Source organism: Etheostoma cragini, chromosome 1 (assembly GCF_013103735.1).
Source record: "Etheostoma cragini isolate CJK2018 chromosome 1, CSU_Ecrag_1.0, whole genome shotgun sequence".
NCBI classification, from domain to species: Eukaryota; Metazoa; Chordata; class Actinopteri; order Perciformes; family Percidae; genus Etheostoma; species Etheostoma cragini.
The window spans coordinates 29,808,322-29,830,249 of NC_048407.1; the positions used below are offsets into that span (position 1 = coordinate 29,808,322).

General features: G+C 41.8%; 2 protein-coding genes and 1 long non-coding RNA gene across 4 annotated transcripts in view; 1 reads left to right on the forward strand and 2 right to left on the reverse strand.

The window, feature by feature from the left end:
• The window catches only part of LOC117945672 (AT-rich interactive domain-containing protein 3B-like), a 58,542-nt gene extending 42,301 nt beyond the window's left edge, over positions 1–16,241 (reverse strand). The window contains exons 1-2 of one of the 2 annotated variants that reach the window (XM_034873316.1): positions 15,656–16,241; positions 14,293–14,928 (exon numbers count right to left, since the gene is read on the reverse strand). In XM_034873316.1, the coding sequence (XP_034729207.1) occupies positions 14,293–14,928; positions 15,656–15,658 (639 nt within the window). In that variant the 5' untranslated portion in view covers positions 15,659–16,241. The remainder of the gene's footprint in view (positions 1–14,292; positions 14,929–15,655) is intronic. The other variant, XM_034873307.1, reaches the window with a different exon arrangement.
• Positions 12,124–21,928, forward strand: part of LOC117945721 — a 14,191-nt gene continuing 4,386 nt past the window's right edge. The window contains exon 1 of the long non-coding RNA XR_004656876.1: positions 12,124–12,135. This is a non-coding gene — a long non-coding RNA (uncharacterized LOC117945721). The remainder of the gene's footprint in view (positions 12,136–21,928) is intronic.
• Positions 17,729–21,928, reverse strand: part of fam219b (family with sequence similarity 219 member B) — a 6,760-nt gene continuing 2,560 nt past the window's right edge. Inside the window, exons 3-6 of the mRNA XM_034873334.1 lie at positions 21,199–21,292; positions 20,628–20,705; positions 20,320–20,371; positions 17,729–19,429 (exon numbers count right to left, since the gene is read on the reverse strand). Of these exons, the coding sequence (XP_034729225.1) occupies positions 19,280–19,429; positions 20,320–20,371; positions 20,628–20,705; positions 21,199–21,292 (374 nt within the window). The 3' untranslated portion in view covers positions 17,729–19,279. The remainder of the gene's footprint in view (positions 19,430–20,319; positions 20,372–20,627; positions 20,706–21,198; positions 21,293–21,928) is intronic.

A 21,928-nucleotide genomic window follows, 5' to 3' on the forward strand; every position in this document is an offset into this window, starting at 1 on the left:
CTTTGTCAGTATGCATAGTATACTGGATCCATGAAATAACTGGCCTTTAAAAAATATAAATGTGCTTTCCTGTTTGAGAATTTAACATAGGGGTGTGTATACTTATGCCCCCTGTACTTTGAGGAAGACCATTTATGTATTTACAATACATTATTCATTCACAAAGAAAATTGGTGTCCTTAAAAGGTTGAATTTTCTTAAATTGTTTGAATTAAATTGTTTTTTTTATTCCTATTTTTAAAATCAATTTTAGCATGGGTGTGCAAATGTATGCAAGCCACTGTAACTTGCATTCATTTGTATAGGTACACCCACTTGTGAAAAGTTCATACTTAATGTCTGATTACAATTTATTCCATCAACGGAGAACAACGCTGCCTCCAAATGCATTTCATTTTGTTAAAATAAAAAGACAAAACAAATGCTCTGACCATCCTCCCTGTGCTGAAAGTGTGGAGCTTCCTCATGTTTTCTAATCACATTTTATTAGGGCAGGAAAACATGAGATGTCTTTGTCTGACCAGATGGCTGGCTAATCAAGAATGGCTGTACTGGGGGTTGGGGCATCCCAAATCTGCCACGAACCTTATTGAACCATGTTCACATTAATACGCTAAGTAGGGACATCAAAATGATGCCGCATGGGCAGAAAAAACAAACACAGCGTAGCTTACCGGCTAGCATGCAGCTAAAGACACGGACAAGATTATATATTTCTGTTGTCAAATAAAATGCAAGTGAAAAAAGTCTGCACTGTACGCTCCATCACACTAAAGGACACCAGATAATAGTAGCATTTGTGACACCTTCCTCAAAACATGTAGTTCTTCTAGTAACCTACATTCACTGTAATCTTTTCTGTTAAGAATTCAATTTTCTGTGCCACGTTTTAATCATTTACTAACATGGCTTTTGAAATTATTGACTGCAGTTAGCATGGTTCATAGTACTTTTCAGTGTGATTGTCTATTAACCAGATAAGCTAAAGGTCAAATCCTGATGTGTTTTTTTAATCATCTGAAATGATTCAATAAAAGCCTTGCAAGTGATGAATCCCGCAATTGGTGTGCTACTGGCAAAAAAAAGGTCTGATAATGGTCGGACATTCCACTTTTTAAATGCAAAATCAAATATGTTACGTCTATAAAGCTAAATTTGTTTTAGCTTGTTTAACATACCAACGCATATATCACATAAATAAGAGATGGAACATTTTGGATTTTTCCAGAACATTTATCAAAAGCATAGCAATCTAAGCTCTCACCATGTGATCTGCAAAATGGATTTTCTCCAAAAGAAAAGAAAATCGTATTATGTTAATATCCTTCATTAAAACTCTGCGAATGAATTACTAGATTACAAACAGGACTTTGCTCTTGCTAGTAGGAATCCCCCCCCCTCCATATGAAGCTGTGTATACACTAGCACAACATTTAGGATTACTAGCGAGAGGCTTTGATAGCCATACTGCTTACTGTTGGTTTATTGTGAAGATTGTTATTCAGGAAGTGAGCAGCTTTGGAGGATGTACAGTCCTGAATGTAGAATGTAAATGTTGGAAGCTGAGCTGTGAACACATTGCTTTCAGTGTAATGTGACGTTTCCTGGGCAGCAGCCAGGGCCTCCCCCGCCCCTTTTTCCTCCTCTGCTGGTAGCGCCCTCTTACAAGCATATGATTACACTTGACTTGTGTTTGAAGACTTGGCAGCCAAACATCCTAGCCACATGCTATTATAAACTACATGGGATTTTGGCAGGCAGTGCAATGACTGCGTACAGAAAAGCATGCAGGCTGCAGTGAAAGGAAAGCCTGCTGTACCTCTTTCTCCTTCTCTGCTGTGTTTACCCAAGGGGCATGACACAGTGGCCCAGTTAGCACCTACAGGCCCCTGACACCAGCCTGGAGCTCAGCCAAAGCAGTGGTAGAAGACAGCCAAGAAAGACAGTAACAATAAACAACTCTCACTCCTCACCTCCACACTTCCTTACTGCCTGACCCAAAGACACCATATATTTGGACGGCAGTTGGCCAGTTGGAGAAAGATGTGGCTATGAGACAGCCTACACTTTGACTGCAAACTATTTTTTTAAATCACCTGCTGTCTAGTAGGTGTTTGGATTGGGTATATCAGGGCATTTCGATTCAATATCAGCAATATAAAAATGCCAATCCATATCCAATCTGCACTCCATTTATGTTTATTTTGTTTTGGAAAGTGAGGCTTCGTGTGTAGAAATGGACCGTAGGCAGCAGCTGCATGGGTAGTGAATCTACAATAGTCAGTGTTTTATGTTCGCTGCAAAGACAAACTACAATCACCTGATTGATGCAACGTTATCACAAAGTCTCCCGGCCCCTTTTCACTGCAGAAAGCCGCTACCAGCCAGTCTAAAGCTAATATAGTTAGCCTAAAGAAACAAGGCGTCTCTCCCAAATAACGTTACGGTTTGGAGCCAGAAACGTAACACTAATCTACAACAGCAGTCTGTTTCTGATAACGTCATTTACATGGATTTGAGTGTTCTTGTTGCTGTGTGTGAGACATGCAGGTTTGCGTGCACAGCGAACCACCAATCACAATCAGTGTTGATGAATTTAGCAAACATACATGCAAACAAGCATGCATGCATGCATTATTATTATTAATCATTCACTTTAGCCTGGATTAATAGTATTATATGAATACAATGGTGTCATGTGAGACAACCACTGTATTTAACCATCTAATTTCCCTCTCCAAAATGTCTTCAGAAGAGTAACGTTAGTCACACAGTGCTTATGCTTTGGTGTTTGTAAAGCATTAAAATTCAACAAAGTATGGTTTGCATAAGAAAAGATCCCTTTTTTCTATGTAGATGCACTCCCCTACAAAGTCACCCTAGTAGTCAAGAATTATATATTATATCCAAATAGAGCTATTTGTCTTTTTTCAAATTGCAATATTACGTGTATTATGTGTGTATGTGTATTCAAGTAGACACACACACACACACACACACACACACACACACACACACACACACACACACACACACACACACACACACACACACACACACACACACACACACACACACACACACACACACACACACACACACACACACACACACACACACACACACACACACACACACACACACACACACACACACACACCACTACTTGAATACACATACACACATCGCAATAAGTACGTGCAACACATCAACCATGTGTGCAGTGTTGCAAAGACAGACTAACAAGTTAAAACTCAGTATATACAGTATGAGACCATACTGGACATGGTACAAGGACAACCTTGCATACTGTGGCAAGGGTCACCGCAACCAATGTGAACAGTAGTCTATATACATGTGTACTGTACACATCACTATATAAAGTCAGCCTATATAAAACTCAAGGAGACTTCGCTGAACAGTGTTATATGACCTTGGCTCTACTTCCCTGCAGCTGCCAAAGGGCTTGGTGGATGTCTTTGTTTCATTTGGCTATTCCCCTCTCTGTTTGCCTTCATTAAAGAGCAGGTGTTGAGATATGCTGAGTGGGAGTGGTTATAAAGGACGAAGGGAACCAGCGGTCTGGTGAGGGGGGCTTGATCAAATTACAGCAGGCATCAGTAGCTCAGTTTCCATCAGAAGCAGGGAAGTCAACCCTTCAGGGTCAATTTGGGAAAAAAGTGTGACAACTCTAATGGACGTGCAACATTTGCATTTAAATGTGAGAACTTTTTTTACCTTTTAATACAATTAAATGGAGATGAGCAGTGTGGCCCCAGTGACCGTGTGCATGAGGGCAGACATTTGCATAATGTTGCAAGAGGGATTAGTTCAGCTAAAAGCCTTGTGCTCTTCACAGCTACATTTGGCAAAGTGAGATTAAGATTGGTTCTGCTGAGAAAGCACAACATACTTCTTTGTGTCTTAATGACATTTCTGTTTTTCAAGGGACTAGTGCAAGTAATGTGGGATCTGACTGGAAGTGTGGAGACTTCAAGGGCCCAACTTTAAGCAAACACGTCCATGATGCAAATCACTAATGCATATAAATAATAAAGCCACAAAGGAAATGAGCATTTCAACGTCGGGACAGCTGTGTTTTCTATCTCCATGAATCTATGATGAATCTGATCTACGACAGAATTACAATTGCCACTTGTACATTTATAAAAATTAAGACCAGTGGAAATTTGTATTTGGTATTTAATGTTGGATATGCATTTGAAGGGGCATATTACTAGAAAAAACAGTTTTGTTCAAAGTACATAGCTCTTCTAAAAATACTTTGAAACACAGGTTGCCAAATGTTTGACCATGAGACTACAGAGCTCGATTTAAAATCCGTTTGGTCCAAGTATTTTCCATCTAGGGTATGAGTGTGGCACACATTTCACCAGAATCAACAGTGCAGAGTAAAAAAATGTAACTAATGATGTAAAGCCGTTCTCGTTTTGATGGAGAGCACAGTAGGATGGTCTCAAGGATGCAGGACGATTAATACATGAATGAATGAATAACCTAACACAATCTAGATCCAGTAGTTTTGTGTGTGTGGATGGCGGCAGGGCTGACCCAAACCCTTTGAAGCTGGTGATGGACATCCAAATCAGTATTCAAATGTTTGTCTTTGTCTACGTTGTTTGTTCAAGTAATAGGTCCTCTCTCCCCCAACGGAAAACGTTTGGCGGACTTTGGGAGACAGCTTCGATAAAGCTTTGAACATAGTTGCATATTTCTCACCGTAGCGCCAACCATGATATTTGGGATGTCCCTAGATGGCAGGATCATCCTAACAGACAACATACTGCCAATTGGTGCTGTGTTTGCTCAGGTCATGGTGTGGCCAAAGAGAAGCCTCCTCCTGTCTGTCAGCAGCAGATGGACTCAGACAGATAAAAAAGTGTCTCTGCCTGCACCAGCGGGCCCTCCCACTCAGCTCCTCCCATTCAGGCCCTTTTGGCTTTTTTTTCCCTTTTACAGCCCCTGCAACACTGAGTGAAATGAATTGAAAGATCACCAATCAGGGGCCCAACTACAACACGGACATGCACCCATCCACCCCCACCAAACCCCCTGTCTCTTGTTGGGAGCCCCCGGTGGGAATGTTCACTGTTTGAAGAGTTAACTCTTTAATTCCGTCTGGAATGTTTCCTCTGGGTGGGGCAGTGTAGTGTGTTGAGCCAGACCACTAACCGCTCTTCTCCTTCTTCAGTACCTCTCCCCCCCCCTCTCCCTCCCTCCCCCCTTCATCTCCCTACTAAATTCAATACCTCTATTTCTGGGGAGGGGAAATCATCCACACGTGGCTGTTAAGAGCAGGTCAGCACAAACTGTGGCTTGGTCTAGGCCAGCCCGAGTACATCTAACACCAATTCAGATAAAACTGAAAATAGCATTTGCATGGGAAAAATGGCACAACAACAATGACATTTTAAGATCATTTAACAGATGTATGCTATCCACTAATATGCCAAAAAATAGAACGTTGTTCAGTTGAGCAAGTTCAGGTTACTTGGTGCCAGCAGTGTTAAACTTAAGCACATGACAAATGGCATCAAAAAGTAGTGAGCATTGGCCCACGTGATACTGGAGATTTTTAGTTCATCCTTATTCATATTTGGTGGCTGTCAAAAATATCACCATCTTAGTTTAAACAAATAATTTTATCGTATCGTCTCTCAAAATCGGATGAAAATCTTTTATGGCCCTGACACACTAACTCGACGGCTGACCGTTGGCAGTAAAAGCCGCCGGACGGACTAACCGCCCCCCCCCCCCCGAGTTGGCCCAAAAAAGTGCCTCGGAACCCACCGAAGCGATGCCGACAGCAGCTGTTTGGACGATTGCGTCATGTGGCTCTGGTTTCCCTGGGTATTCAAAGGCAGACTGTCATGGCGGCTTGTTCAGAATACAATCTCATATTTTACCAAAATAGTTAACAGAAACGTGTTTCTGAAAACATTTTAAGCAAGTTGGTGAATCTGTCTTCATTTCAGATCGACAAAGATTTGTCAGATTTTGAGAGCCTCTAGTCATGCTCATCCCGCTCCTCGTCTCCGGGTTAGCACTTTACCAATCAGATTGGTCATTTGAGTCCGACTGTCAGCAGTGCCCGCCTTCTGACCGAGTACGTCAGGTCTGTTAAAATGAAGGCCGCTGGCCCATCGTGACACAGAACACACCAAACAGACTCAAGTCCCCAACCTTGCCAGTCTGTCTGACGGCCGATTATTGAATTAGTGTGTCAGGGTCGTTTTTACCAGGAGGGAAATGTCCTCACTGTGGCATCCCTATTTCCCGTAAATTAAATGTTCCAATATTGCCCATATGTCAACTGTACTGGAAACTGGAAGAGCTAAATATAATTAAGCTTCATTTTTGAGGTTAAAAGGCCTTTATTTGTTTCCGTACCGACACAAGTTCAACAATAGCCAAACCAGACATTACGCACTGAGTAGCAACAATCAGAAAAACGCCATCAAAAAAGGCAATCCAGTGATAAAAGCCCAGTTTGCCTTTATCCAACCTAAGCAGCAAAGGCCTGCTGTTAATGAGGCAAAGCACCTTTCACACAGCTGTGAACTAAAAACATAAACTGAAAAATTCCCAGAGAAATGCACCACATCAATAAATGTGTAAACAGCACACCTCACTGCTGTCTGTTCACATGCTACCAAAAACCAACTTTGGGAAAAGAGTGAGAGTTTAGCACTAACTAGAAAGACATTCAAAAGTAAAATGTTTCTATGTAAATATATATATATATATATAATTTTTTTTTTTTTTAATAAGCCTGAATATACCAGGAATATACCTTAAATACACATTTTGACAAAATGAATTGAAGTGCTTGAGGCCGTCATGCCATACAACAAAGAAGATGTAAATATTTTTTTTAACAGTGTGCACACAGAGTATTTTGGAGTTGTTGTGGTTGAACAAATATATGACACAAAAACAGAAATAGACAAAGAAATGGCAGGTCAACCACAACGTTGAGCTCAAAATAAAGTTAATCTGTATTCAGATCAGTGTTAACTAGTGTAGCTAAGGGGGAAAAGCTTATTTGAAAATCAGGTTAACCATTTAGTGTCCAGGCCATTCATCACAATTGCCATTAGTAATATAATTTTGTTGTCATGAAGTCATCCAGATGACAGAAAACCTGGTAAGGAATTAAAGTGAATCACATTCACAAAAGGAAATGAAGAACATTTGAAAGAAATTGGGTAATTGTATTGTATACAACATAAGGTCAAGAGACCCCATTCTACACGTCAATCCTTTTTGGGTCTTGGTGCTCAAAAATCCTCAAATGTGCGAACCACTGAACTGTTAAACAAAAGCTTGAAAACTGGAAATCAAAGAATGTTTTGATACTTACACTGTGCTAAACAATATCTAATGTAGGCCTAGTGGCTTTCTGTATAGATATACGAGTTGGTCCTTCACTGCTTATTTACAAGAGAAACAATGTATAGGCTACGTTGTTGTCATTGTGACAGAGAAGTGAACAGTCAGTGGTACGGTCTTCAGCTCCCTGTGTAACAGTTTGAGCATTGCACATGAAACATATTAGGTCTCACACATTACAGTCACGCTTCTTGTTTTGAACCAGCACTGTAACATGTTGTAATGGACCTCAGCCTTCCTCATTGTTTCTCATCTGAATAACCCCCATTTGCAGGCGCTTTGAAGAAATAAGGGTCAGATGGTAAGTCCAGCCGTATTACATCAGCCGAACAGGAAGTCCAGTAAACAGAAGTAGTAGAACTAGTAGTAGTAGAAATTAAGTACACCATTCGAAACCCACTAACAGTTATGACATGTGAGACATTGACGTAACGTTCATAAAGCAGAAACCAGGTCATGTTGACATATGCAGCATGCACATCAGGCACTGAGTACTCCCAGTTCTCACTGTGACACTACTGACAGACACGGTGATACTTTTGTACATTCCTCACACATTCAGTGGCTTTCAACACTGCAGCTGATTCACTGGTTCACCAGAGTAAATGTGTTCCTCATTCCACTGTCAAAAGGAAAACCTGAGTCCCATCTGCTAAATACAATGCCCTCCTCATTTATCATAAATGAACCATAAACGAGGCCAAACATTCCTGCCTCTAAAAGCTCACACACACACAATCCTTATTGATCTCTGTGCTGCAGCCGTGCAGCGCCTTACTTCCTGGCTGATATGTTGCTGGGGCAACAGCTAAATTATGCAACAGCGCTGGATCAACAGACAGGCTTCAGTGCTTGAGCAGCAGAAGCAGGGCTCAAGGGTGGCAAATGATGGCGGTGCTCAGCCCTGACAGACACGGTTAACCCCAGGAACCAGATTTGGACCACTGTGGACTGTTGGCCCTTTCTTTGTGTCAAATAAATCCCTGACCTAAGTTGTAGACTAGGTGTGCCTTCTGTTCCGCCTAGGCAAATGAGAGTAGGGCTCAAACTCGGGTAATTTGATTACTTAAAATCATTAATGCAAATTATTTTCACTGAAACTTTGTCTATAAACCAACCATTAAACTATGTACGGACCACTGGGTTGTGTGCCAATCAGTGTGTTTACCTGCAGTTTAAAAAATGAATAAATATATTTATATATTATTTGGGTTAAGGCAATACCCCAATTTCTCAAACATTATGTAAACACCTTACCCTGGTTTAAAACGGAGTTCTCATTACCCAGTCAACAAAGGGTAGAGAACTCCTTCAGTAGCTGGAGTATTCCTGCCTATATCCACCTTGTCCAGGTTATCATTGGATTAAGCGTCCGAGCATCCTTCAACTGCCCCTCCCCACTCTAAAGGAGTGGTTTTTGAACTGAAACGGAACTAAAATAATCCGCCAGCACTGCGGGGTCGATGTCGTTGCTATGACAACATACAACAAACCAGCGATGCCCGAATTAGCGGAACATAGGCAGATAGAGCCTGCGGTCCATCCGTTTTACTGCACGCCAAGGCAGCAGCGGACATCGGAAGATGGCTAACGTAAACTGAATGTCAACGCTGTGTCTCGGCAAATTGTTCATTTTAAGAGACCAGTCTTATTTTCCCTTTTGTGTGTTTACTATTGCTCTTTAATAAAGCAAAATGATGTATTATCTGATTAAATCAATGAATAATGGGTAGAATACTTTATTACTAAAATAGTAGATAGCTGTAGACCTAGATGAGAGTTCAGCCTTGGCACTAATTTACTTAGTCTGAAAGGATGATACCTCACAGTTTTCCATTTTATCCTGGTTTGCAGCCTTTCTGATCCAAATGGCAAGAAAAATCTGATCAGGCTGTAGGGGCTAAAAACACATTGCCTTGTAAAATCTAACTGAACTGAGCTAACATTCTTGGCTGTTAGTGAGTATGTGTATGTGACATAATGAAAAACAGGAACCACATTGGGCAATGTTGAGTAACTGTGATATAACTTTCTTCACTGAATCTTGGGATATCATAAAAAAAAAAAAAAAAAGAGTACCAACGCCCCAAATAGAAACATTCAAATGCCATCACTAATCTCTCAACTTGATGCCTAGTTTCACACCTGACAAGCACTCCTTGTTATATCAACCCTGCTATGTGACGAGAGAAGAACTCATATCGGTTTCTGTCTTATAGCTTTGTGTCATCACTCTTCCTCTGTGATCACAGCATTACAAATCTAGACATGCTCTGCTCACTACCTCAACTTTGTTTCATTTGTCAGAAGATAGAGTTGCACAGGAACAAACAGCCCGTGAACATAAAACTTGTAAACCTGTGAAACTAAAAGCCACTGCATTCACACACCACCTGTAGTACACCACACAACACCTCTCGTTTACAACACCCAGCCAATCCGACTGAATTTCTTTCACCACCAATAGAGTGGGACATAAGACACAATCTGCTGTTCTGCAGGCATGATTAAAACTATTAATCACATAGGGATTATTGCAAGGAGTAGAGGGCTCTATAGACGTGTGTGTGTGTGTGTGTGTGTGTGTGTGTGTGTGTGTGTGTGTGTGTGCCGGAGGGGTGGACGGGTGGGTGGATTACAGGGGTCATGCAGCCTCTGTTCCACTGCGGTAGAGGCCAGAGTGCTGAGGCCGGCCGGCCGGCTGCCCACCCTTGTCCTCTCTACACGCGACGCCTTTGTCCATCCTCTTGTTTGTCAATTATTTACTCTGCTGTTTAGGACAGGGCTGAGGTCACCACACATACATCACTGACACAAAAACACTGGCTACCCATGTCTGTCCACCCCCATCTGACCTGTACAGACCCTCAACACTCATTTACACTAAAAACACTTCATAGTACAGGACTACAAGAGAGATTCATCAAATTGTTGTCAGTCAAGTGTTAAGATTCTGACAATTTACATAAAACTAAACATTACCTTGTAACAGGGATATGTTTTCTTATGTTTCACCCGTTCCACCCATCTTTCATGTTCCACCCATAGTTTAAGAGCTACAGTACTACTTTAAAAAAAAAGTCATGAATATACGTTCCTCGAAATGTTGATGAACTAGCACTTGTCAGACTCTGCTTCGGATGAAATCAGAAGCCAAACTTGTTATACAGGATCTGCTATCTGTCTCACGAGCATGGCTAAATCTCTGTCAGAGTGGTCGCAGCATTTGCACACCGGGTGCTTTGGGTAAAAGTCTCCGCCTTATAGTTACTGGCTACATGTAAATGTTAATGTAAATGGTCTTCTATACACTTGTCCCTTCTAGCTAGCCATCCAATCTCTCATCGGTCACTGCTTTTAGAACATAATAAATGTCTTCCCTACATTACATTACAGGGGGGCGGTATTTGTTGCATCTGCCAGACTTGTCTCTGGCGTCTCAAAGACAATGACATCAAAAAAACAACAAAAAACAGTTCCCCTGCCTCCACTGCACCCTTCCCCCTAAAGTGGTGCAACCTGAAACTGCCTGAAGAGATGAGCCGTCATTAAATACTGCAGAGCTGACATAATGACAGGAAAGATAAAAGAGAGGAAACAAAAAAAAGGCCAGACCAATTCTCGTCCCATAATGCCTCCCCCAACCCCCAGGCTCAGCCCGACTCTCCTAATAAAAGACACCGAGCCACAGACAGAGCACTGGTCAGCTGCAACTTTGCTGCTGGGATCTTCTGTTTAGACACATTCACACAAAGTCTGGTCATCTCGCAGTATAATACTGCTTACTCGACTTTTTCTGACACTTATGGAAACAATAAGCTGCCCAAAAAATGCATTGATACTCCATTTCATACAACATACATGTGATCTTTTATATCATCTCAAACAGTGAGGTTAGAGGCTCTAGTTGATATACAGTAAGTAATAATCAAAAAAAGACTACTACTGCTCCTCATCCCAGAACTATATTACTGCTTTCCCTAAAATTGGAAATGTGGTCTAGAGAAGCACCTTCAAAGACAGTTGCCTTTAAATAGACCGTAATAAAATCCAGACACATGATAAGCCACTGATCAAGCTCAGATATGTCCTCCGACACTGCCCACTCTTGTGCAACTCAGGCTTTTTATATCACCCACATGCTGCTGAGCTCTCTCAAACCTGCTATGTCACAAGCTGTGATGCAAAACGACATGTAACTCGGCTTAGTTCCCAGTTCAGTGGTTCCCACAGAATCACAGTCTATTTGTAGTTGGGGGACCAATGTGATTGGTTACTTATGTAACCCTTTTTTTCAGACTTTTTTCAGTTTAAAATGTAATTTATGTCACTGTTGAGGGGTTTGAGCGGAGACAGCAAGGATAGTGTTATTTACGCTGGAGAGTCTTCTGGAACCTCAGCGCGCTGCTCCGAAGCCTGCCACCGCCACAGAAATTTAAGTAAAGTCTGTTTCTCTCTGCCGTTTGTTCATAGAAGCGGCCTGGTTAAAGTTAATTTAACTGTAGTGGTCCGCTCTAACAAGTGGTAACATAAGCTAACGTTGACTATTGTAGCTAACATTAGGCCAATAAGGTTATAATAATATGAGACGACAATGATGTTCCTTTTGTGGTCACAAGAGGACTCACTTACAGCGCAGCTGCATTTTGGAATATCAAAGTCACATCTCAAGGGACTAATCCTAATAATAAAGAATTTCTTTCTAATTTCTTTGAAAGTAAAGTTAAAAAGCTAAGGCATCAGTTACATGCAGGGTGCGATTTGTGAAGAAAAGCAGTATTTTGATCATGCACAACAAAACAAAATGTGCGAGGATTAAATCCCCCTTTCACCATGGATATAGATCCACTCTGCCAGGCATGCCAAAACACTTATTTATGACATTCAATATTTAATGGAAAATTATCTCAGAATGAAATAGCACTGTGGCCAAGTTGCTCAGTTGGTAGAGCAGGTGAACATAGAGAGGTTCACTCGACACAGTGGCCGCGGGTTTGACACCTGCGGCCCTTTGCTGCATGTTTTCCCCCCCTCTTCCTCCCCTTTCATGTGTGCATCTGTCCTGTGGAATTAATAGCAAAAAATAATCATCTAAAAAAAAAGAAAAAAAAAAGAAGAAAAATGAAATTGTGGTGTACAACATACATGTTTTAGTGCCTAAATTTAACTGTCACCTCCGGATGATGCTCACTTTTCATTCTATGGCACGATAGGCGGTTCACGTTACAGCGCAGTTTAAAATACTTCTATTTTAAGTATATAATAATATATGGTCCAGGCTATTGGTAAAGTAGATGATCACTTTGGGGGGGGGGGGGGGGGGGGGGGGGGGGGGGGTGCGGCATACATTTTGTCCCCACCAGGGATAAAAATAATTCAGCAGAGGCAGGGCTATGTAGCTCAGAAAGAGTGATATCCCACGCATCCCCCACCAGGCAAATCACACCCTAGTTATTTGTATGTCAATCATGAAGAGCCACAAGCTTTTCTGCTAGAGTTATCAAGTAAGAATCCAAAACTTGCTTTTAGGTTTCCCGGTGATCCCTACAGGAAAATAAAATTGACCTAAACTGAAGACAGACATTGTGGCTTGACACAAATGCAAACATGCTAGCTAATGCTACACAAGGTTTATCTATATGACCCATGTCATTTACAAACTAAAGGCTGTATCTTAGGCCTCTCTTCTACTAAGTCAGTCCAGACAAGAATGTCTAATTGCCTTGAACTCGTGAAAGCAGTTGTAAATATACGGTAAAGCAAGAGGCTTTCTGCGGTCAAGCAGTCATGCCGGGAGAGAAGGCGGCCGCAGGGGCTTTTCCCAGACAGGTCCGAATGTGTTTGTAGGGACAAGACGGGCCTGAGCGAATCAATGCACTGTGCATAGCTCCACAATGAAATAGGATTTTGCCCATTTTAAATATAAAAACTATATGGAAAATCAACATAACCCACTGCATATAAATCAATGTATGGAAAATACTGCCATTTTAAAATCCAGTGTTTGGTAACACTGTGCTGAGACAATATTTACCTTCAAGGAAAAGTGCACTTGGCACACAGCCAAAACTCTTGGGTCGGGGGGTGTGACAGGTTGCTACTGTGTACAACATCCAAACATCCCACCCACCCAAAATCCTCGTGCTGACCCGGCCAACCACCCACAGCCGCACAGCAGCAGTCCTGCCCTGGCTGACTCCGCTACCTGGATCAGAGCCAAACCAAAGCCTGAGCAAAGAGCCAAGAGTGACAGAAAACGAGAGGCAGGCGCACACACACACACACAGAGAGAGAGAGAGAGAGAGAGAGAGAGAATGTGAGCGCAGAGGGAGAGAACTAGTGAGTGTGAACACATTGCGCCCCAGCCTGGCCCACTGCCAGGACTTACTTAGGAGGATTTTTAGCCACACAAGCCAATCAGCGGTCAACCATCCACAAAGATTTGATTTGTCACACAAAGATACTGCTGGAGAGGTTTGTCCCACAATCAAGATCAAGCTGTTGCTCACAGCTGGGGGACGGGCTGAGAAATCAAAAAGCACTTAACGGATGAGAGCTCTTACTCCTTTGGGTCTCAATGAACACTGTTTTGATTATGCAGCTCGGTCTAGAATCACTTAATTTAAAATGGGACAGTTAGGAACATTTTTAAGAGCGATTAGGGAGGATTGGCAGTGTGAAACCTTTAGGGATAATGTCCAAAAATCACTGTAAATAATGTAATCCTGTTTTATTACACATAACAAGAAGCCAGCTTTGTTTTGATGGGTAATGTTGGGAAGACATTAATGGGAAAAAAAGAAGAAAACAATTCCAATACACAGGAATTGAAGATATAAGGAAAAATGCTGTGGCTAGGAGCCAAGGAAGGCCACTAACCTGTCTGAAGTGATCATCAAAGCCCCAGTCGGCCTGTCCGTTAGGAGACGTAGCAGAGTGAGGCCCGGCAGGAGACAGGCCCTCGTCAGGTTCCTGCTTCACTCTGATAGGTGGGGATGCGGCCCTCTGGGGGGCTGACGCAGAGTAACTGCCAAAGGGACGGGCCGGGATGCGGGAGGCACTCTGCTGCAAAGCGAGGGTCTGTTTGCGGAGGAACTCCAGACCACTGGCACTTCCCTCATCCTCATCATCACTGCCCTCGTCCCCCTCCATCATCTCATTGTCGTCATCCTCATCCCCAGAATCCCGGCCTCTGTCCTCGTCATCCTCTCTTTCCGAGTCCACACTGCTCTGATTGGAAACCCGGGGAGGCAACCCACCACCAGGAACCCCTACAGCCAGGCCTTTGCCCATGAAGCTGGCCCCAGAAGCCCGGGCAGCTGCCAGGATGGCTTGCTGGGCAGCAACCTGCTGAGCATACATGATGTGGGCCTCTCGCAGCTTCCTCTCCTTGCGCTCCATTTCCAGTCGGGCCTGCTGCTGGCGTTGGAGCTGCTCCATTACCGCTTCTAGCTTCATCCCCCCTGTAGAGCTGCTCTGGGGAAAGGCCAAACTAGGGTCCTGAGACATGCTAGGCTGTGGGAGGAAGAGAAGGAGTCATGGATGACCTATGCTCAAATATAATTCCTTATTCCTCTAAAGGGGCAAATACACACTGTAAAACAAAAGAGCCAGATTTTTAGATAATACAAAAACAAGGATGATCCAACCATGTCATTTACATCAGGTCCTTGAATTTAAAACTTGCCAGACAAGTTAAAGCAGCCAACCACGAAAGAATATTTGGGTTTACTAGAAGGGGGGAAACTGTTAGTTATTAACTTTCTGTGACATCGTGTAATAAGTAGGCCTACAGTTTTGTTATTTCTCATTTTGAAATCCGTTACACATTTAAACGCCTTCATCAAAGCAAGGGGTGAACAGGTTTCCCCAACTATTGCGTTTTAGTAATAGAGGGGGATGAACTGCTTCCAAATTACGTTCTTTTTCAGAGGAAACGGCAGTTTAACATGAAAAGGAGGCTAAATTTAAAGACAGACATCTTTACAGAGCACACAACCACCAAAGGGAACAGACGTCTGTTAAAACTGTTAAAATTAACAACAAAAATGGTACACCCTTTCCGCATTTAGCTTAGCTGCCACATCCTCAAATTACGTAGTTAACGTAAGCATGATCGTGTTTAGGTTTTATATTAGCCTTCTGTTATTATTAACGTTACGAATAAGCGAAATCAGTCATTTTTCTGAAAGCTCTATTAGAATTGTCATAGAATTAGAAAATAATTAGAAAAGTTACCTACCATATGGTCAAATTAGCTATAAATTGTTTAGTTCTTTTTCTTCTGAAAAATGTCACGTAAAGCTCGTTGACTCTTTACCGTGACGTTAAATGAGGCGTTCAAACTGTGTCTTTCGGAGTTAGTTTTCTTAACTCGTTAACGTAACGTAACAGATCACAGAAATGTGGAGGGACGCCAGGCCGGATACACGACTTACCATTTGTGCCTTACTACTGCTTGAATTGTCCACCATCCCTCCTTCCTTGGCGTTACCGTCCTTCCCTTGCTTGTGGCACTCGTTCAAACACTTGTAAACACACACACGCGCGCGCGCGCACGAGGGCAGCTGTGCACGCAACGTAGATTCCGACTGATCCGCCTGCAGAAAGGCGATATATATTCTTTTCTGCGCTACCACTCCAAATATAGGCTACCTGTGTTTCTGCCTTTCTTCCCCCTATGCTTTTCTTCTTTAATAGAAAAGGGGACCAACTGGAAAATGGCCCGATCTCATATCTCGGAAAGCGCTGAGGTAACTCCCTTCAGTCGTTTTTTTTTCCTTCCTCCCCTTCAATTGACACCCCCCGCATGGCGAACAGCATTTTAGACCCGCCCAGCGAAAGCAACAAGTCTCGCCGCCTTTTCAGCTCATGGCATTCTTATATATATTATTATTATTATTATTATATGTATAATATAGCATTTAGTAGGCTAAAGTAACTAGATGTAGATAGGTTAATAAAAAGCCTAAAGCAAAAGTATCCTAGGTGTGTGTGTATAGTGTGTGTCATTCACCTTGTGAAAAAGTTACACATGGTCTGTTTACAGTATCACAGCTAGCTTTTTCTGAATGCTAAATGGGAATGGTTATGGTGATGGTGATGATGCAATGTTTAAATGACAACAATGTTACAAAAGGCTCATTGTGAGGGGCCTATGAAGAGCAGGTCTTGCCTCGAGAAAGCAGCATAGCTTCATGCTTCCCCCTTGTGGAAACAACAATATATTACCTAATTACACAAGCGATACCGGAAACAATTCTTAATAATGTATGGTCACACACATGAAAGTATAGATACGTTTGATTTTAATAATGTAAACCAACAAACAGTAGCAAAAAAAGATTAGTGTTTACCATCAAAAAATAACTAAGTTATTGCTCTCAATAACATTACATTGTCACAAATGTGTATAAGAAGATTGTCCCAATAGTTGCATAGTACAGGTGAGTAAAGTGTACTTGCTACTGACCACTGGTGAAATATTTGTGTACATAAAAACACTGTGCAGAGCCAGGGGTCAATACACTAGAAATCCAGCAGTTACATTTAAAGCATTTACCTCAAGCTTGTATTAAGTGACTCACTTAGTGTAATAGCAGAATCAGCTTTAATTCCTAAATCCTTCACATTGGAACAATGGAATGCTCTGTGGAGACAGTGCACACTTCTCATGTAAATAACGTAACATTTTGAACATTAACCATTGTCATTGCAAATGTTTTAAAGGTCCCATGGCATGAACTTCACTTTGTGAGTTTTTTTTTAACATTAATATGAGTTCCCCCAGTGGCTAGAAATGGCAGTTGGTGTTAACTGAGCCCTGGGTAACCTGCTCTGCCTTTGAGTAAATAAAAACTCAGATGGGCCAATCTGGAACCTTGCCCCTTATGAGGTCAAAAGGGGCAAGGTTATCTCTCCTTTCTCTGTTTTGACCATTCAGAGAATTTGGCCCACCCATGAGAGAGAGACCTCATGGCTTTCAAATGAACAAAGTGCCAGTTGGTCAGGCCCCCCCCCCCCCCCCCCCCCCCCCCCCCCCCCCCCCCCCCCCCCCCCCCTCTATCCCCTCCTCAAAAGCTACAGACTAAGAAATGGAACATCCTAAGGACAGCTCATCGAGGGACTGGCTCTAGTGGCTGTAATTCTGCACCAAGGCTGAATTTTTGGAAAGAGACTTCAGATATGGTATTAGGGGACCACTAAGGTCCAAAGAACACTAACAGCATCCAAAGAGCACCATGTAATGGGACATTTAACATTTTACTTTTTCTAGCACAAAATGTCATATTCTGGCCAGTCCTTACATTTTTTTATGGTGGCCAAGTGGTCTGCTATATCGTTCATGTATATTACTGAGAGATACGCATTGTAACAACAAACATCACAGCATGAGAAATAACAGTGTGGCCCGTAAGTAATTAAAACTTTGAAAACTGTAACATGAGTGAACAAATACATTCGTTTTTTAAAGTGGAATAATGATAAAATGATTGCCATTTTTTGTGTAGAAAGCAACAACAGACACATAACACAAACATGAAATATACCAACACATAGATTAAATTGATGTTAATATGGTTAACACATAAGTGTAGACAAATGACTCTTTCTTATGCAAATGTTGTTTACTGTTTAGTGTCCCCAACAAATATATGAATAAATAAATAGAATAGTTACTCAAATCTGACATCTACACACACTTTGATGTGTTAAAGATGAAACATCCTTTATAAGAGTTATATCAGATCCTGATAGAGTAATAATCCAAAATGCGACTTATCCATCTTGGCAAGAAGGTCATGTAAATCTATTTTTGAACATCACCCACAAATGTTTTCTTAAAAAAAAAAAGAAAAAGTAGTCCACATAGTCCAATGCTCTAAGAAGACAAGATGTCTTGTATGTGAATCAAAACCATATTTTTTGCTTTCAGTCTTTTTGTAAGAGCTTTTTTTTGTGGAGGGTATTGAGACATATATTTCTACAATACAGAGATTGTAAATCCAATGTCATTGGTTCCCCTATCAAAGTACTTAAGTAACTCATCTGCATCTACATTTTTGCCATACACAGCAGTGTAACACTTTGTAAGCATAGGTATTAATCTTAAAAACAGTGAATCACTTTGTAGGACTTTTCCTCATGCTTTTCTCTACAGTATATCTTCTACAGGCAGAGGATGAGTGAGTCCTTGGTATGTAGCAGTTTGCTCAATGACCTGTAAAATGTAATTTAGTTGGTGTCATTTATTTCCCAAAGTGGTGGCCATCTCACTTTGGAATTAAAAAGTCTCATGAAATGTTTGAGGACAGATACAGTAAAGAAACAAAAACCATCCACGCAACCATAGTCACTGACTAAATGAGTTGCCTTCACGTAGCAGTTAGTTAATAACTGGAAGTTTCAAATTCACCAAGGGCCGGAACATTAAAACACAATATGTATGCATGTTGTGCTTTCGAGGGCAGCAGACCTGATCACCAGAGCAGAAAAGACAGTATCTCCCTATTGGGTCAATAACAAATTATCCCAAAATATGGTTGACTCTGCCACTCTATCTAGAGCAGTGGCATAGTTAGCATTTTATCAAGTTCTATAAAAAGAATAAGAAAAATTAAAAAATAGGTCAAGCTTTGGGTCACAGTGAATAAGGCTTCTTATGTCCGTTTGCGTTTTCATGTGGGTTCATCGATCCTGGTGCATGTAGTCCAGCATTAACAGAAGTTTGGCTTCTGAGCTGGACGTCCTCAGGCAGCACAGCAGTGGAGCTGGTTCAGAAAGAGGGCCTCAGGCACCAGGGACTAAAGTCAGAGACAGGAACTGGTGCCAAGCCTTTGAAAAGGTCAGAGTCCCAGCACTGGCATCACTGCATGGAGCAGGACGGGCCCTCGGGGCAGCAGCACACAGAGGAGCCCATAGCTTTGGGCGGAATCAGGTCCAGGTCCTCGTCATCGGGGATCTCATCCAGACGGTAGCCATCCTGGAGCAGCTGTCTGCTTAAATCAGGATGGACCTGAAGAGCAAAGAGATGGAACGTCACTAAAGCACACAAACATCAGAAGAAGGTGGCTAAACCTGGTAGACATCTCACGCAGGTTCATCTTTTAGAAGGGACCCTTTCATATCCCATCACTACTTGTGCCTGTTAAACCAAACTAAATACATACGTCTAATGCCTTCAGCTGCCTCTTCTCTGCGCACTTAAGCAAAATCATGTTTAATACTAAGGCCATAAAAGGTCTCAATAGTCATATGTAAAAACTTATTTATGGTCCAAAATGAGGAACATGCTCTAATCTGCAGTCAGAATACAGTGTATAATGTGGGAACTTCAAACATAACACAATGTTTTCAAGCCATAGTAGCTATGTTGTTTACATTGGAAATACGCCACAAAAGACAACAAGAATTTTAAGAATTGTGTTATGAGCTCACCTGACTTGTTCTAAGGCACATCTCTGTTAATCACTGTTAGCAACACTTTCTTTCAAGTAGTATGTACTGTACATACTTAGCTGCGATTTTCCCTCAGGCACCATCAATGGCACAGCGGTGTAGATAGACAAATTCAAATACCTGGGGGGTCTCAGGCCCCTAAAGAAATTTGGCCTCACCTACCGGGGTACTAAAGAGAGCCTCCTATCATGCTGCTTTATCACCTGGTAGGGCAGCTGCACCAGCATGGATCGCGTGGTGCTTGGGAGGGTGGTGTGCATGGCTTAGTACATCACTGCTGTTTTCTTTAATGGAGCCTCCCTGAATCAGCATTTCCCACACGTGGACTCGTATAACCAATGTGATAATAAACATCCAGAAACTTGAACTCCCGCAGCCAGTTAAACTGTGTAACTAACTAAGATTCTTCTTAAAACCTCTGAAGAAGGTGCTGTGGAGTTAACTCACCTCAGCTGAAGAATATCCAGAGGAATACTGCTCAAAATCGATCTCTTCATCACTGTAAGGACACGAAAGACAGGTTCTGTCATTTGGATGTAAAACACCTGTGTGTGTGTGTCAACTCCAAACGTATTTAGGGACACTAAAGCTGTCAAGATGCCTAAGTTGTAACTGCAACTGATAAATGTCCAAGTGACATGACTTTATGGCTACAAAATGTCTGCTGTTACAGTATATTGTTTGTCAGTGCTCAGTTTCCTGCATATAATAGGAATTCAACAACACTTTCAACTGTATACCTGGTGTAACCATACCTGTCAGAGTGTAGTGCAACCAAAGGGTCCTCAGCGTGCTGACTCAATGCGGCATAGCCCTTGTTATACTTCGACGTCCTAAAAGGGAGAACAAGAAAGAAAAAAAATCATGCAAAACTAGTCTATATCCACAACGTTCCACTACCTTGACTGGTCCGTTGCCGCCAGAATTTACGCTGGATGCACTCTTTTCGGCTCAATATTTGATATCTACCGCTTTCTTTGTGTTGGCATTTTAAACTCTGATGGATTTAGGAGGACTATGGTTAACTGCTCCTCAGATGCAAGGCAAATCTATACAGCTAGACTATCTGTCCAATCTGAGTTTTCTGTTGCCCAACTAAAACAACTTTTGATCGGACACATGTTCCACCAAAACAAGTTCCTTCCTGAGGCTATTTTTCAGCTGCACCGTAGCACCGTCCAGCCCTTAGTGCTGCCCAAGACAATAGTGATTGGCTTAAAGACATGCCAATAAACCTGATCCCATCCCGGAATGCTGTGTGGACTAGCCAGACCCTCCTCTGTAGCACTGTGCAGAAACTTTCCTCAGAATAACTCCTCTCCTTACCTCTTAGCTCCTTGTCTTGGCTGATGCATCACTGGAGGTCCCGGTGAAAGGGCTTTCTTCTTCAGTGCTTTCCTCGCCATTTCCCGGTGTTTCTCTATGAATTACAAACAAACAAACAAAGCAAAGCAAAATGTCACACAAGAACTGTATTGCGCTGATAACACAATGCATAATATCAAAAGAATATTCATATCTCAGTGTAGGACTTTAGATTCATGAAGCGTCCTACACACACTCCCAACAGGTGTACGTAAGGTCTTTGAGAATTACTGACAGTGTGTTGATCAGACCTATCAAATAAAATCTATGATTCTGTATTATAGTTTTTTTTCTGCATGGTGTAGATCAAACACATTTTAAAGCCTGATCATGAAAACCATTTGATTAAGGAAAAGAAAAAACGTAAAATGACCTGTATGACCACGTGCTGTTTTTGTTCTGTTCTCATAATTCAAGCAGAGCGTGTGACTAAATCCAATCAATGCCTTTGCAGAAGTTTGTTTTTATTTTAAAGCTTTAACGCTTAACACACGTAACGTCCGTTACATTTAAGCCATTGCCAAATGAGTTGATGCAAAGTTAATTATGACAATCATCTCCACACAACTCTCTCTTTATTTTTCTCAGTATGGCCGTATGCCCATTAGGTTTTTTTTTTTTTTTTTAAATCCTCCGTGTCCTCCTGTTCTTATTATGTGGATGCGCTAACAGTTTTGTTGTCATTTCTTAA